This window comes from Panthera pardus, unplaced genomic scaffold (assembly GCF_024362965.1).
Source record: "Panthera pardus isolate Hobbes unplaced genomic scaffold, ASM2436296v1 HiC_scaffold_16, whole genome shotgun sequence".
NCBI lineage: Eukaryota > Metazoa > Chordata > Mammalia > Carnivora > Felidae > Panthera > Panthera pardus.
In genome coordinates this window covers 70483328-70499384 of record NW_026526721.1, presented here as the reverse complement: position 1 = coordinate 70499384, position 16057 = coordinate 70483328, and the positions used below count along the sequence as shown (strand labels likewise).

Genomic DNA, 16057 nt, shown 5'->3' with positions numbered 1-16057 from the left:
TTTTAAAATTGCGATTTGCATGTTTTTATTTTTCTAGGTAATAGCTTTTATTATTTGTACAATATTTCTGTTACATTTCTTACCTCGTTATCTTAATTTAACATTATTTACTGGATGCTTACTATTAAGTTTACAAGTATAAAAGTTTACTATTAAGTCTTTTTGTTGTAAGCACGTTGCCAGACCAGTTTTTTTCAAGTGTTACTCAAAATAGCACAGTCCCAGGGTTTTATAATATTTTTATAAAGTATTTCTCATTCCACATTTCTCAGAAGCTAAAGAATATCTTATTCTAGTCATAATTCCACCACTGTAACAAATCATATTGGTCTTTTTGCCTTTTGTGTTCACATCTGGTATTTTTATGGTCATGATAATTACATAGATAGTTTTATTTTAAGCTCTTTTTACTTGATACTTCCCATAAGTGTTTTTTTCTGGCCTATATAATTAAATTTTTAAAGGTTGAAGTAGGCTATTAAATATCTAGTCTCTGTTATTTTTTGTTACTGTAAATAGCACTAAATCATCTTGTCTACTTTTTTTTCCCTCTTTATTTAGGTTATTTCTTTAGGTTATATTCCCAAGTAGAATTACTGAGTTAAGAGTAATGCACAGCTTTTGGTTATTTATATACAAGCAAATTCTTCTTAAAAGAAGAACATGACACAGAAACTTCCAAAACTGGCCACAGCCTTGGCTTAATGAAGTGGGCAATGGCAACAGTGTGGGCAAGAGAGAAGAAAAAAAGTATGGAGTGCTTTTTGACCATTTCTAGAGTCAAAGCAGTTTTAGTCTTTATTAAGCTATCTAGTGTATGACAAGTCTAGTTAGGAATTAAGAGGAGACACAAAAAATTGAAAACATAGTTCTTTCACTGAAGAGATTTATAATCTACTTGGAGTCACAATAACGTATAGACATGAAACAAGGAGAGGAGAACGTGAAGCAGCATTTTTTTCCCTATCTTACTTGATATGGTTTAAGCTGTTGGGATGTGGGCATTCAGAGAAAGAAGAGAAGTATATTGAATAGAGTGGAGGGGAATGCTTTGGAGAGAAAGTAGAATTGGAATCAGGCTTTCAAAGAAGAAAGGATTTGAAGAGAAGAGGAGTAGTAGGGGATCTTGAGATGGAGGAATAACAGGAGCAGGGATACTAAAGCATATATGCTTATTGTGGTAAAAACTTGCCTGATGGTTTTAAAATCACGTCTTATCGTTGACACGTGGGCTAATAATTAACCACTTAGCTTCAATTTTCCCATCTGTAAGTCAGGAATGTTAATATAAGATTGTTATGAACATAAAATGAATTTAGCAGAGCACCTGGTTTATGGAAAATGATCACAGGGTGGTTGGATTTTACAAATCCAGGTGGCCATTCATGTTGCATTCTCTGGGGAGTGATAATCCCTAGAGCCACTATTCCATAGAATACAGTGTAAACTGTACCTCCAAGGAACATAAAAATCATGCAGGAGAATCTAGTCTTAATGTAATAGATGATAAAAATCATGAGCATGGGATATGTTTAAGAAGATTGGTATATGGTAATGATCTAGAATTGAAGTGTGGATAGAAGGCTATGGAAGTAGAAATGAAGACAAAGGAATAGGTAATGTGCATTTCAAACGAAAATCAGCTGGAGTTGGGATTGACTGGATGTAGGGTTGGATGAAGAATGACTCCCAAGTTTGTGAGCCTATATGACTAGATAGAATTGTGGTGCCATTCACAAAGTTAGGAAAACTAGGAAGAGTCTTTTGAGAGAAAAGTTTTGGTATGGTTTATGAACATGTTGAATTTGTAAAGATGTTATTTTTAAGTAATCCCTATGCCCCCCAGTGTGGGGCATGAACTCAAAACCCCAAGATCAAGAGTTGCAGGCTCTATTGACTGAGTGAGCCAGGTGCCCCTGAACATGTTGAATTTTATGTAAGAGAAGGATATATGATTTAAACATATATAAAAAGCAGTTAAAAATAATGAAACCAAAGCTTTGGAGAGAAATCAGGACTAGAGATAAAATTTGTAAGTGAAAATTAGAAACTATAAGTCCTTTAGTCCAACATATTCATTCTTCTCAATGAGAATACAAAGCATGTTGGGGATCAGGATAGAGGCATAAGTTAAAGATGGGACTCAAAGGTGGGCAGGAGAGCATTGCTATATTTCCAAATCTTTTGAAATAGTGAGTAGACCAGATATATCACCTAGTGTAAGTAGAAAAAAAAATAAGTACATAGATATTATTTTTAATTACACAAGACACTAGACTCAAGCATACCAGAATAGACCTGCATTTTCATATAGCATTACCTGCATTGCTATATTTCCAAATCTTTTGAAATAGTGAGTAGACCAGATATATCACCTAGTGTAAGTAGAAAAAAAAATAAGTGCATAGATATTATTTTTAATTACACAAGACACTAGACTCAAGCATACCAGAATAGACCTGCATTTTCTAAAAATTTCATACATGCCTTCTTTGAAATATGAGTGTTAATGCAAGCTGGAGGCAGACATATGGTAGTGGAAATTTTGCTGTCGTGTGATGGAAGAAATAAACCCTGGTGAGGCCAGAATGAAGCCCACAGTTCCTTTGTGCCCAAGTCAGAAATCAGAAGGACAAAGATGGGGTTAATATGACTTTTGTGGAATATTGGGGTTTCCCTTTGCTATGCAGTCTCCAAATATTATGAATTCCTAGAAACTTAGTAGCTCTTGCCACTGTCTGCAAACCGTTCTGCGTTTGTAGGGATTTTACACATTTGAGCACATTCGTTTGAATTTGGTAAAGCTTTTCTCTTAAGCGTTTCTTTTCTTTTTTTATGTTTATTTATTTATTTTGAGAGAAAGGGGGGAGAGAGAGAAAGGGAGAGAGAGAATGGGGGAGGGGCAGAGAGGGAGGGAGAGAGAGAATCTTAAGCAGACTCTGCACTGTCAGCAGAGCCCAGCATGGGGTTCCATCTCATGAACTGTGAGATATGACCTGAGCGGAAATCAAGAGTCAGGCACTCAACTGACTGAGCCACCCAGGTGCCCCTAAGCTTTTCTTTAAGAAAGGCATGATGATCTCTAAAAAGAGACATTTCAAGAAGAAAGGAGAGCTTCCAAATTCTGCCATTCACACCAAGATTTAGAATCAACAATTAATTAATAGAATTCCTCTTTTTTTCTATTCCAATGAATATGACTATTTTTATAAAAACAATAAAAACTGTACTATTTTAAATAGATTTTCTACCAGATTATGTTTTATTTCTTTAATATTATTTTCACTGGAGGAGGTTCCAAAACACAATGTCAACTTTGTAATATATAGTAATGTTAAGATTATGTTTGCATTATTATTCTGTGTCCTAGGTTCTGACCCTAAACATAATGGTACCTCTTCAGAGGGTTGGAGAACATTATTTAATCAAGACCTAATAGAGTTTTTCTCAACATTTCTCAAATTAGTAATTATATTTGGTGTCCATATGTAGAGACGTGGATGATCAACTTTTCCCCGTTGTATACTGAATAAACTTTCCTAAGTGTACTTAAACTTCATTAGACTATATTTTGCAACTGATTTTAGGATAGACAATAGGAAGTACTTCCTGACAGACTTGCCATTGTAAAGGGGAATTTAGAAAGCCTTTGGGATCTCTCCTTAAGGTTGTAAAAGTAGAAGTAATTCTGAAATATACAAACAGTAGTTGTCTGTGTGGTCTTAACATGAATGAACTAGACTTTTAATTAAATTATCAGAATTTGAGCTGATAGATTTCCTTGGTAAAAGGGATGAGGAAAAAGGAGAAAAACAAAGGCAAAAGAATGGCCAGAAACCCATTATTCTTTAATTCTGTTGCTATGTTTTGTATTTTGTTTTTAATAATTTTTAACATCTGAGAACATTAAGTTCTTGATTTTATGCCTGATTAAGATTGGTTTTTGCCTAGCTACAGAGGACAGATGGGCTTCTTATTTAATAGGATTTGATTATATGAAGAGAAAATTAAAGGCTTGAGACATTATCAAAATCATATTCTTTTTCGGGGCGCCTGGGTGGCTCAGTCGGTTGAGCATCTGACTTCGGTTCAGGTCATGATCTCACGGTCTGTGAGTTTAAGCCTGCTTCGGATTCTGTGTCTCCCTCTTTCTCTGCCCCTCCCCCGCTCATGCTCTGTCTCTCTGTCAAAAATAAATAAAACATTTAAAAAAATTCTTTAAAAATCATATTCTTTTAAAAATCTTCGTAACTTAAAATCTATAATATCAAAGCTGTCTTGCACAAAGGTACTAAAAAGAGTACCACTGAGAGAGATGGGAACTGCCCCTCCCCACATAAACATGAGAAATGAACACGATAAGATTCTGTAGAATCTTGGAATTTGAAACTATTACTTATTGTTTAAATAGGAATAAGAAATTCAGTTTCTCTTAAATGATTATCTGAAACTAAGACCCTATTGAAATGAAAGTAAACATTTTCAGTTTTTCAAGAGGTTGATTGAGTGATTGAAGAGCTGTGCAGAGAACCTTTTTGTGGCATTAAGACTGCATGAATAACTGTAAGGTTTCTGTACCTGCACCTAGGATTCTCTTCAGCCCCCAAGTTTCTTCCTGACAATTCCAAGAATGAATGAATATGGAAAGATACATTATAGTAGTCAGACTTGACATGTACAGTGACTTTTCAATTTTACTTGTATAATTTTAGCTTTAAAAAAGGGCAAATATTTTATTCTCAAAGCATCTTCAACTTAAATTATAGGTAGTGGTAGTGCCCCCAAACAGGTGGTCCAAGCTTGCAAAGCCTGAGATTCAGATGAGACATTCTTCACTCTTTTTGAAAAAGAGTGTTTATAAAATATATGTATCTCATATATTATTTTTGTGGCAAAACCACATTATGTTTAATGTAAACGATAATGGGCTTATTGAATGAAATCTATTCCATGGCTAAGTGATGAAGTTATATTTTTAGAAAGATTTTTGCTTGTTCTCAGATTCATTTAGGCCGAATATAAATGTTTTCAAGTTTGACATACACTTTTATTTATTTTTTTTTTAGTGTGGCTGTGAATTCTGTCCTTTAATTAGCATTTCTATCTGTTGTGTGCAAAGCTTGCTGCTTAATCCAATTTCTCTTTTGAAAAGAAAGAAAACACAAGAGTCTTCTTGCACAAAAAAACAGTGACAGAAAGAGACTTTTATTCTTCATGGATATTAATAAGCACTTATAACGTTAGACTTTTGCTTTGTTTTACATCAAGGAACCTGAAGAAATAAATGCAGATGATGAGGTAGAGGATACATGTGACAACAAGGAGGATGACCTGGGAGCTGTGGAAGAGCAACGTAGTGTTATCCTACATCTGTTGTCACAGCTTAAGCTGGGCATGGACTTAACAAGAGTAAGTAATGGGGTAAACTGGCTGTGGAGATCAGTAGGTCAGGACTATACCTGTAAGTGTTAATGTTGTCAGGGCTTTTTATTTTTTATGAATTGGTTTTTTAGTCTCTCTCTCTCTTTTTTTTTTTTTTTAAGGTTTTATTTTTTAAGTAGTTTTTCTACTTGATGGGGGGCTCAAACTTATAGCCCCAAGATCTATGGACTGGGTTTCTTAGTCTTTTGATCAAAATTTCTTATTTCATAAAAAATGTGCCTTATCTTGTACAGCAGGAAGTCATATAGCAAGTAAACACCTCTAATCTTATTTCTGTACAAATGACAGAGGTCCATTGGTATACAGAACTGGAAAATTGAAAGAAAAGGATGTAATCCCAGAAAACCATGAAAGGCTATGACCACTTCTTCTTTACTCTTACTTTCCTTTTTGGATCGTACATTTTGGGTGTTATCTATAACAAGGGTCAACAAACATCTCTGTAAAGGGGTCGATAATAAATATTTTCAGCTATGTGGACACTGGTCTCTGTTGGAACTACTGAGCTCTGCCTTTATAGTATGAAAGCAGCCATAGATAATATGTTGGACTGGGCATGGCTGTGTTCCAACAAAACTTTATTTATAAAAACACAGGCCAGATTTTCCCCAAAGGCCATACTTTGCAGTCCTCTGGTCTGTAGCCTTGCTTACTTAAAAAAATTTTTTTTAGGTTTATTTATTTTTGAGAGAGAGAGAGAGACACAGAGTGTGATCAGGGGAGGGGCAGAGACAGAGGGTGACACAGAATCCGAAGCAGGCTCCTGGCTCTGAGCTGTCGGCACAGAGACCGATGCGGGGCTTGAATCCATGAACCATGAAATCATGACCTGATCCAAATTCAGACACTTAGCCGACTGAGCCATTCAGACACCCCATAGCCTTGCTTACTTTAAAAGTGTGGTCTGAATTAACTGATGTGGAAATTCTTTGACAATGTACTCATATATCAAATCATCACAATGTACACTTTAAATATCTTAACAATTTTATTTGTCAATTATACCTTAGTAAAACTAGAAAAAAACATTGTTGTCTGAAGACCAGTAACATCTCCACTGCCTGAGAACTTGTTAGAAGTACAGAATCTCAGCCCCCAACGCCAAACTTAGAGGACCAGATCTACATTTTAATAAGATCCCCCATGTGGTTCATATATACATTAAAGTTTGAGAAACACTATGGTTTTTAGTTTTGGTCCAGTCTTTTCCATTTCTAGTTTATCTAATTAGTGTGTCTTCATTTGTTTTAGCAATCTATGAAGTTAATTTAAAAAGCGAATTAGGGCATCTGGGTGGCTCAGTTGGTTGAACATCCAATTTTGGCTCCGGTCATGGTCTCACAGTTCATGGGTTTGAACCCTACATCGGGCTCATTCTATCAGCCTGTCAGCGCAGAGCCTACTTCGGATTCTCTGTCCCCATCTCTCTGCCCCTCCCCCACTTTCTCTCTCCTCTCTCTCTCTCTCTCTCTCTCTCAAAAAATAAATAAAACATTTTTTAAAATTATAAAAAGCATCGGCTGAGCATCTGACTCTTGATTTCAGCTCAAGTCATGATCCAAGGGTTGTGGGATTGAACCCCACCTTGGGCTCCATGCTAAGCATGGAGATTGCTTAAGATTCTCTCTCTCCCTCTCCCTCCGCCCCTCCCTTATGCTCTCACATGCATGCGCACCCTCTCTGTCTAAAAATAATAAAAAATAAAAAGCAAATTAGACTCAAAACCTATATATGTCAAATATTACTACTACGGGATTATGTACTTTGAATTATTACTGACACTACTTTGCATTAGTATGGGATTTCAGAATTGACTTTAGGAGCTATATTTCAAATTAAGGATTTTGATGCCATTGAAGGTAATGAAAGTATAGATTAAAAGTAACCCAGGGGCACCTGGGTGGCTCAGTAGGTTGAGCATCCAACTTCAGCTCAGGTCATGATCTTGTGGTTCAAGGGCTCAAGCCCCACATCTGGCTCACTGCTGCCACCACAGAGCCTGCTTCAGATCCTCCGTCCCCTTCTCTCTCTGCTCTCCCTCCCTCTCTCTCCCTCTCCCTCTCTCTCAAAAATAATAGATAAACATTAAAAACAAATATTTTATTTTTAATTATTTTTTGAGAGACAGAGACAGAATGTGAGCAAGGGAGAGGCAGAGAGAGAGGGAGTCACAGAATCTGAAGCAGGCTCCAGGCTCTGAGCTGCCAGCACAGAGCCCGACGCGGGGCTCGAACTCCTGAACCGTGAGATCACAACGACCTGAGCCAAAGTCAGACACCTAACTAACTGAGCCACCCAGGGGCCCCTAAAAACAAATCTTAAAAAAAAATAAAAAATAAAAAATAACCTAAATAAGGGGCACCTGGGTGGCTCAGTCAGTTGGAGTGTCCAACTCTTGATTTTGGCTCAGGTCATGATCTCAGGGTCCTGGGATTGAGACCTGCATCAGGCTCCACACTGGGCATGGAGCCTGCTTAAGGTTTTCTCTCTTTCTCTCTTCCTCTGCCCCTCTCCCCTGCTTGCGCCACTTTCTCTCTCTAAAAACAAATGGGTGCCTGGGTGGCTCATTCGGTTCAGCCACTGACTCTTGATTTTGGCTTAGGTCCAGATCTCACAGTTTGTGGGTTCAAGCCCTGCATCGAGCTCTGCGCTATCACAGTGCTGCTGCTTAGGATTCTCTCTCTCTCTCTCTCTCTCTCTCTCTCTCTCTCTCTCTCTCTCTCTCTCTCTTCCCCTCTGTCTTCTCTCTCTGTCCCTCCCGTGTGCTCTCTCAAAAAAAAAAAAAAAACTTAAAAAAATTTAAAAACAAAAAACAACAAAAAAAGTAACTTAAAATCTAACTTAAATAGAAAGCATTTTGCCTTTAGCATTTACTTTGAAGCATCTCAAAATCAAAACATTTTTTTCTTTACTTAGACTTGTAGTGATTACAGGAAAGTTTAAAAAGAAGTGGATTGGGGGGCGCCTGGGTGGCTCAGTCGGTTAAGCGTCCGACTTCGGCTCAGGTCACGATCTCGCGGTCCGTGAGTTCGAGCCCCGCGTCGGGCTCTGGGCTGATGGCTCGGAGCCTGGAGCCTGCTTCCGATTCTGTGTCTCCCTCTCTCTCTGCCCCTTCCCCGTTCATGCTCTGTCTCTCTCTGTCTCAAAAATAAATAAAAAACATTAAAAAAAATTTTTTTAAAAAGAAGTGGATTGAATTAAAAACCCAAGAAGCAAACATTTTAGGAATTATTAAAGAAACTCATTAACCTTTCTTCTTTCATCTAACCTTAATATTTCATCTGGGTATCTTTTCTATTCTGGAAATATTTTCATTTTAGTGCTTTAAAAAAGACTATTAGTTGTAAAATCAGTTAGAATGCATAATGAGGGGCACCTGGGTGGCTCGGACAGTTAAGTGTCTACCTTCAGCTCAGATCACGATCTCACGGTTCATGAGTTTGAGCCCCACATTGGGCTCTGTGCTGACAGTGCAGAGCCTGCTTGGGATTCTCTCTCTCCCCTCTCTGTCTCTGTCCCTCCTCTGCTTGTGCTCTCTCTGTCAAAATAAATAAACTTAAAAAAAATATTTTTTAATGCATAATGATATGAAAGGTTTGTTTGGTTATTCTTGGTGTTTGCTGTCCCTTAGTAGATTTAGGTTTATAAGGTGTAAGAACAGTATAGGGGTTTATGAGGATAAGAACATTTGAAAAGAATGTGCTGTGGTAATAATCCAGATGCTAAAGCTCTCTCTAAGCATGATAACTATACATGATAACTATATATAATATTGTTTCCCCACACTTGTTCCTTGTTAATTAAAGATATAAATACATATACATAGCATTTATATATAAAATCATTAACATTAACCAACTATGAATTACAAACATTCACATAACATTGAAAAGAATGGTATTTTTGAGCAACGTTTAAAAATGTGGTGTCTAAACTATAGTCACATCTACCACCTTCTTTCTAACAATAACATTGATAGAACAAATATTTTTTGAGCCCCCTTTATATTCAGACACTGTGGTAGGTGCTGGGACTATAGCAACATGTGGGTCCAAGTCTGCATGTTGTGAATAAGTAATAACTGTTCATTTTGTTCCTTTTTAAATAATATTATGAATTCGGTATAATTATACAGTTTACAGAAAATTTTGGAAAATAAAGGAAAGAAAAATCTCCTATGATTTTATCACTCTAACAACACAACACTAAGTTTTTAGAATCCCTTCCAATCTTTCTTCATATATGTAGTTTATTTCCAATTTTGTTACATTTCCTTTTTTCAGTTAATACTCTCTTTGTGAAATATACAAATAGTCTTTTGTGGGTATAAAGGACAGTTCAAAGGACAATAGTGAAATGAATACGTATGTACTTACGTCTCAGATAACAGGTTGTGGAATGGCCAAAACTTGGAAGCTCTCGGAGGGCCCTTCCTAATTGTAGTCCCCTACTGTTTCCTAGAAGTAGCCGCTTACTTGACTTTCATATTAATCATCTCCCTATTTTTTTTTTATAGTTTTACCACCTGTAAAAGTATCCCATAACAATGTTATATAATTTAGGAAAAAATGAATAGCCAGCACAAGCTTAGCTATATGAGGGCTCTTTCCCATTCATAGGAGAGGGCTCCCAGGAGAGGATAAGGTAAACAGAGTCCCCGGCTTCAGCTTCTTATAAATTATTGAGAAATTTTAGAAGAGCCCTTTATGAAGAAATGAGAAGGCAAAGTTCTGAATAAGTCCTGTGAAATATATGGCTCACAGAGTTAAAGCATTTGGTGTGAGCCAGATACTGGACATTCAGCAGAAATGTGGGCAGAGGGAAGAATCTGCTCAGTGTTTTCCACTGCTAAGCAAGGGTCATCCACTGTGACCCACCTCCAACTCTCAGAGGTAGATTGTAGCCAGAACATGTCTTTGGGTGAAATGAATATCTTCAGCCAATCCAGACAGGAGGGCATGGAAAGGAGAGTTGGTACTTCAGCAGATGCCCACCGCAAGCCAAATACAGATGCAGATGGGACCAGTTTCCCTAGAGCATTCATTCTGTCCTCAGGTTTCAAAAGTTGGTGACAGTGGCAGCATGGAGCACGTGGCTAACAGTCTTCCATATGTCTGTCTCTTGAATCACACCACTCTGATGTGGACCAGTTTCCCTGTGTCTGCTGTACAGCTTTCTTCCTGGGATGTCCTTTCATTGTCCTCCTGTGCTAGGTCTATTTCCCGTATTCCTTCTTGTTTGGTTGCCTCTCATTTTAGTGAAGCACATCTTCCTTTAACCTCAGAAAAAGGTCTGTGGGAGGCAAAGTGTGAAAATGTATGTTTGAAATGTCTATTTTGCCCTCATATTTGATTGCGAGTTTGTATAGAATTTCTAACTTGCAACTAATTTTCCTTTAGAATATTGCCTCCTTGCTACAGGATTCTGGCAAAAAGACTGAAGTCATTCCAGTTTGTCATCTTATGTAACTTGTTTTGTTTGTTTTTCTATCTGAAATTTAGAATCTTTCCCTTGTCCCCAGAGTGAAATTTCACAGTGACATGTCTTGATATAGGAGTCTTTTTTTTTTTATCCATCATCTCTGGGCATTTGGTGAGCCTTTGCAGTATGACAACTCATATATTTCAGTTCTCTAAAATTTTCTTGAATTTTTTCAGTGATGACTTTGTCTTCTCCATTCCTGTTCTCTCTGAAATCTTTTTTTTTTTTTTAATGTTTATTCATCTTAGAGACAGACAGAGCGTGAGTGGGGGAGGATCAGAGAGAGAGGAAGACACAGAATCCAAAGCAGGCTCCAGGCTCTGAGCTGTTACCATAGAGCCCGATGCAGGGCTTGAATTCGTGAGCCGTGAGATCATGACCTGAGCCGAAGTCAGATGCTTAACCTTAAGACTGAGCCACTCAGGCGCCCTTGAAACTTCTCTTGATTTTTAATTTTTGTTACCATGTTTTAAAATTTTTGAATTTTGTTTTTCAAAAAGCATCCTTGTTTCATGTATCTGATATCTTTTCAAGTCTCTGACGATATTAATCATTATTTTTAAGGTTTCCCCCTCTCCCTTCAGAGAGGTTTCTGTTTCTTCCAAGTCTGTTTCTTTATCTTGGTCTTTGTATTCTTAGTTAGAGACTTTCTCAGAGATCTAGAATTTCTTGGATTTCTGTTCATGATTAAGTGTAGGGAAGCTAAAAACCTGATTTTAAGTTTCGAATGTATAGGTGGAGCCTATGCTTTTCAGCGTCAAGTAATCTGGATTTGCTGGGGAACCTAGTGTTAGCATCATTAGATTTTTCCCTCTAGGGTTAGTGAAAGCATTCTTCTGATCTCCTGGTTGGTGGGCAGAGCAACTAGGAGTGTGGAGGAGAAGAGGACTAGGTGGGAGAGGATCTCAGCATCTAACATTTAATTCATATAGGGTTCCTTCCTACCCCTTTTATCAGTATGGTATCCGTTCTCTTGGAAGCCCCTGGTGTTCCCCAAACTAGAGAATAAGCCACCTTGTTTCATTCTGGAGAGACTAAACTTCCAGACCTTGGCTGAGGTGCAGGAAGAACAGTTAACAACACTGTAGAATTGGGGAGGGGATTTAAGGATCCAGTTGTTTTGCACATAGATTTCACTCAGTCATCATTATTTTAGCATTCCTGTTAACCCTCTGATCCAGAAGTACCTGATGCTGTCAGTTCCAGTTCTTGAACCCTCTCCGGAATCTATAAACCCCTAGCTTTCTAGTTAACAACTCCCAAAATGTTGTTGCTCTTTTCTGCTTTCCTGGTGGGTGGGTTTGTCTTTATATGAAAATGTTTAATATAATTTTAATGGATTTCAGTAGAAAGTGTAGTTAAGATGTATATATTCAATCCACCATGAGATGAACCTGAAACATTGGTATCTTTTGTATTCCTGTATCGTCTTCAAAACCATCTTTTTAAATGATACAGTAGTTCATCACGTGAAAGTTCTGTATTTAAGTTCTCTAAACCACTGTTAAAAGCATAGCTTTTAATTTTGTTTTTGCATTTCTTTTTCTTGATTCATATTGTTTCCTAAGGCTAAATTTCTAGAAGAATACTTACTAGGCTAAATGGATACAAACATCTTTGGGCTCTTGAAAAATATTGCAGCATTGCTTTTTCAGTTTGTTGAACCAGTTTGTCGTGCCTCTCCAATTCTGCTCTAAAGAAAACTTATCTTTCTTACAGTTACCTGGCTTTAGGTGTCACTAGTTCCCTCCTTTTGTTTTTGTTTTTGTTTTTGTGGGTTTTTGTGGGGTTTTTGGTGAAAAAATTTAGATTTAGATTTAGCCACCTGGATTCAGTTTAGGTGATCCCAATTTTGTTGGCAACATCCATAGTCAGGAGCCAGTTGAACATATGCCTTCTTATCTCCCTAGGACCTGATCAAAACATTGACCTTGACCTCCTCAGTGTCATAGAGCTTCCTCATAGCCTTTTGATCGGGTGCTTGTTGGCCTTGACATCCACAGTGAACAAGTGTGTCGTTGTCTTCTGTTTTATTCGTGGCTGACTGGGTAGTTAGGGGGAACTTGATGATGGCATACTGGTCAAGCTTGTTTCTCCTGGGGGCACTCTTTTGAAGATATTTGTGCTGCCTTCAGAGATATAGTGTCTTGGTCCATTGGAAGGTAGGTGACATGCGGATCTTTTTTGTTTGTGACTGTGAATACCTTTCAGCACTGCTTTCTTGGCCTTCAGAGCCTTTGCTTTGGCCCCTGCTTTGGGAGGTACAGAGCCTTCCTTCTTTACCTTTGGGAGGTACAGAGCCTTCCTTCTTTACCTTTGACACCATCTTTGTAAAAGGCAAAAGTTCCCTTCTTGGGGGATGCCTGGCTGGCTCAGTTGGTAGAGCTATGGGACTCTTGATCTCCAGGTTGTGAGTTCAAGCCCCATATTGGGTGTGAAGCCTACTTAAAAACAAAATGAAACAAAACAACAACAACAAAACAAGTTCCCTTCTTAAAATTAAGTGTAAGTTAGAATTTTTGCTTGGGTCAGTGATCTCGAGTCTGTTTATTTTCAGGGAATGGCATTTATTGCCTCTTCTCATATCTCATATCTTGTTCAGTCAGCCACAATTTATTTTGAAAGCAGAAAAGGAAAAAAAAAAGCATGGGTAGCATTTACTTTGAGTTTGACCACCATTTCCCTGATGATACTTTTAGCCAGTCTAGGAGTTTGAGGATTTTTTTAAAAATTTCTTCTACCTGACCTTCTTGGTGTTTAATCTTAACTTGACTTTCATTTCCTTTTAAGTGTGCTTATTTTTTATAAATTTTTGTAAGATTTTATTTTTTTAACTAATCTCTTCACCCAACATGGGGTTCGAACTCACAGCCCCAAGATCAAGAGTCTCACGCTCTTCAGACTGAGCCAGCCAGGTGCCCCAAGCATCCTTATTTTTTAATGAGAGCAAATATTTTTGTGACTTTGTTTTTAATGCTCATCTAGAATAAAGTGTTTTCAGAAAGGTAAGAATAGTTATCTACAGATATGCACATGGATTAAAATTTCCCACTTTGGTTGATAATTTTGTTGTTGTTATTTTAGGTGGTGCTTCCTACATTTATCCTAGAGAAGCGTTCCTTGCTGGAAATGTATGCAGACTTTATGTCTCATCCAGACCTATTCATAGCCATTACTAATGGAGCCACAGCTGAGGATAGAATGATTCGTTTTGTTGAGTACTACCTTACCTCATTTCATGAAGGCCGGAAAGGAGCCATTGCTAAGAAACCGTACAATCCTATCATTGGAGAAACATTTCACTGTTCCTGGAGGATGCCAAAAAGCGAGGTTGCATCCACTGTTATCAGCAGCTCTTCTACCCAGGCAGTCACAAATCATGCTCCTCTATCAGAGGAGGCTTTGAGCCAGGCGGGACCAGACTGTTATACAGTCAGATTTGTTGCTGAGCAGGTTTCCCATCATCCTCCAGTCTCAGGATTTTATGCAGAATGTGCAGAGAGGAAGATGTGTGTAAATGCACATGTCTGGACTAAGAGCAAATTCTTAGGCATGTCGATAGGCGTAACAATGGTTGGAGAAGGTAAGTAGGAAAACTATCCTCCAATTTTTAATATCTAACTATAATCTTAAATTTGGGGAAGCTTAGATAAATATTACAATTCTGAAATGATGTGTACTACTTCTAATTTTTAGTTGTTCCAGAATGGTGGGGGAGGGAAGGCTCATATTTATGGACAAATATAAATTATCTTTTTAAAAATTTTCCCTGGTTTTAAATATAAAATATTCTTATTGTAGAATATATGGGAAACTGAGAAAAATATCAAGGAGAAAATAAAGTTTCTCTAAACCCTCCATCCAGAGAGGGATAAATTTAGCTAGCATTTTGTATTTTTTTAATTGTGTATATGTTCATACTTTTATTTCTCTTTTGTAAAATTGGGATTTGTTCTGTCTGTAGTTTTCTGTCCTGCTTTTTTGTACTAAATAATCATTTTCCCATGTCATTGATAATCTTTAAAACATGTTTAATGACTATAATATCCTATGAAATGAGATGTTTATCATCTTATATTTAACCATTTCCTTTATTTGGGCATTGTATTTCTGTATTTCCATTATTATAAAAAGCACTAAAGAAATATATTATAGATAAAGATTTATCTACATCTTTTATATTTCCTAAGGAGGTATGCATAAGATATTTTAAAATACATTGCCAGACTTTAATTCCACTTCAGCAAAGGTTATGAAAAAATAATTTAAGGTAATACCCCAAAACCAACAACATCACAAAGTCTCCACAGAAATCATTGCAGAGTTCATGAAACTATAATGGCAGAAAAAACCCTACCATTTTAACGTTAAAGGAAAACTCTTGTTTCCTGAATAATTTGTTCAGAATGTAAACTTGCAGTGTAAGCATGGTATAATTAAGCCTGTGATGCTAACATTTTGAGACTTTGTCACTGCAGCTGTGAAGAAAATACTTTATCCCCCTTTTCAGTTTTCCCCATTTTTAAAATCTTTTGTGATGTGAGTCTTACCAATTTCCAAATGTTTTAAGTTAATCAAAACTTTTATAACATTAGAAAATACTCATGTTTTATTAATTAAAATGTTTGCCACCTTCAGTTATAAACTTCGTCACATTTGTTCTCAGATCTTCATGAATCAATTTATTTATTTTATAGATGAAAAAAGTCTAGAGGTGATGATACATATTCAAGGTCATAAAAGTTAAGGCCTAGCCAGGTTTAGAACGTCATCCTTTAACATTCTCTCTGAAAGGACAGTTAGTTCTTACCAGTTCATTTGGCAGAAAGAATCTGGTAATGGTGGCCTCTCCAAGAAAGGAAATACTTCAGGAAATTAGGAAAAGCATTAATATCTTGACCTTGCACTAATCATGAAGGTAGTACAAAACAGGTAATTTTTGTTATTTAAGTGCTGATTATATATTTATGGATTACCTTTTAGAAATTAAATTTCTATCAGTAACCTCAATAGAAAGTAAGTGAAATCAGGGAATGGGACACAACAATTTATTTTGCTCCTATTATGGACCATGGTTTATATTTATTTGTTGGGGGAAATTCCATTTAATGATTAAGTAAGTGAGGTTTTAGAA

At 36.9% G+C, this 16057-nt stretch overlaps 1 protein-coding gene across 2 annotated transcripts in view; it reads left to right on the top strand.

The window, feature by feature from the left end:
* OSBPL11 (oxysterol binding protein like 11) overlaps positions 1-16057 on the top strand; it is an 84971-nt gene that overhangs the window by 43562 nt on the left and 25352 nt on the right. For both annotated transcript variants that reach the window (XM_053903463.1, XM_019448664.2), the window contains exons 8-9: positions 5269-5409; positions 14008-14506. In XM_053903463.1, coding sequence (XP_053759438.1) covers positions 5269-5409; positions 14008-14506 — 640 coding nt within the window. The remainder of the gene's footprint in view (positions 1-5268; positions 5410-14007; positions 14507-16057) is intronic.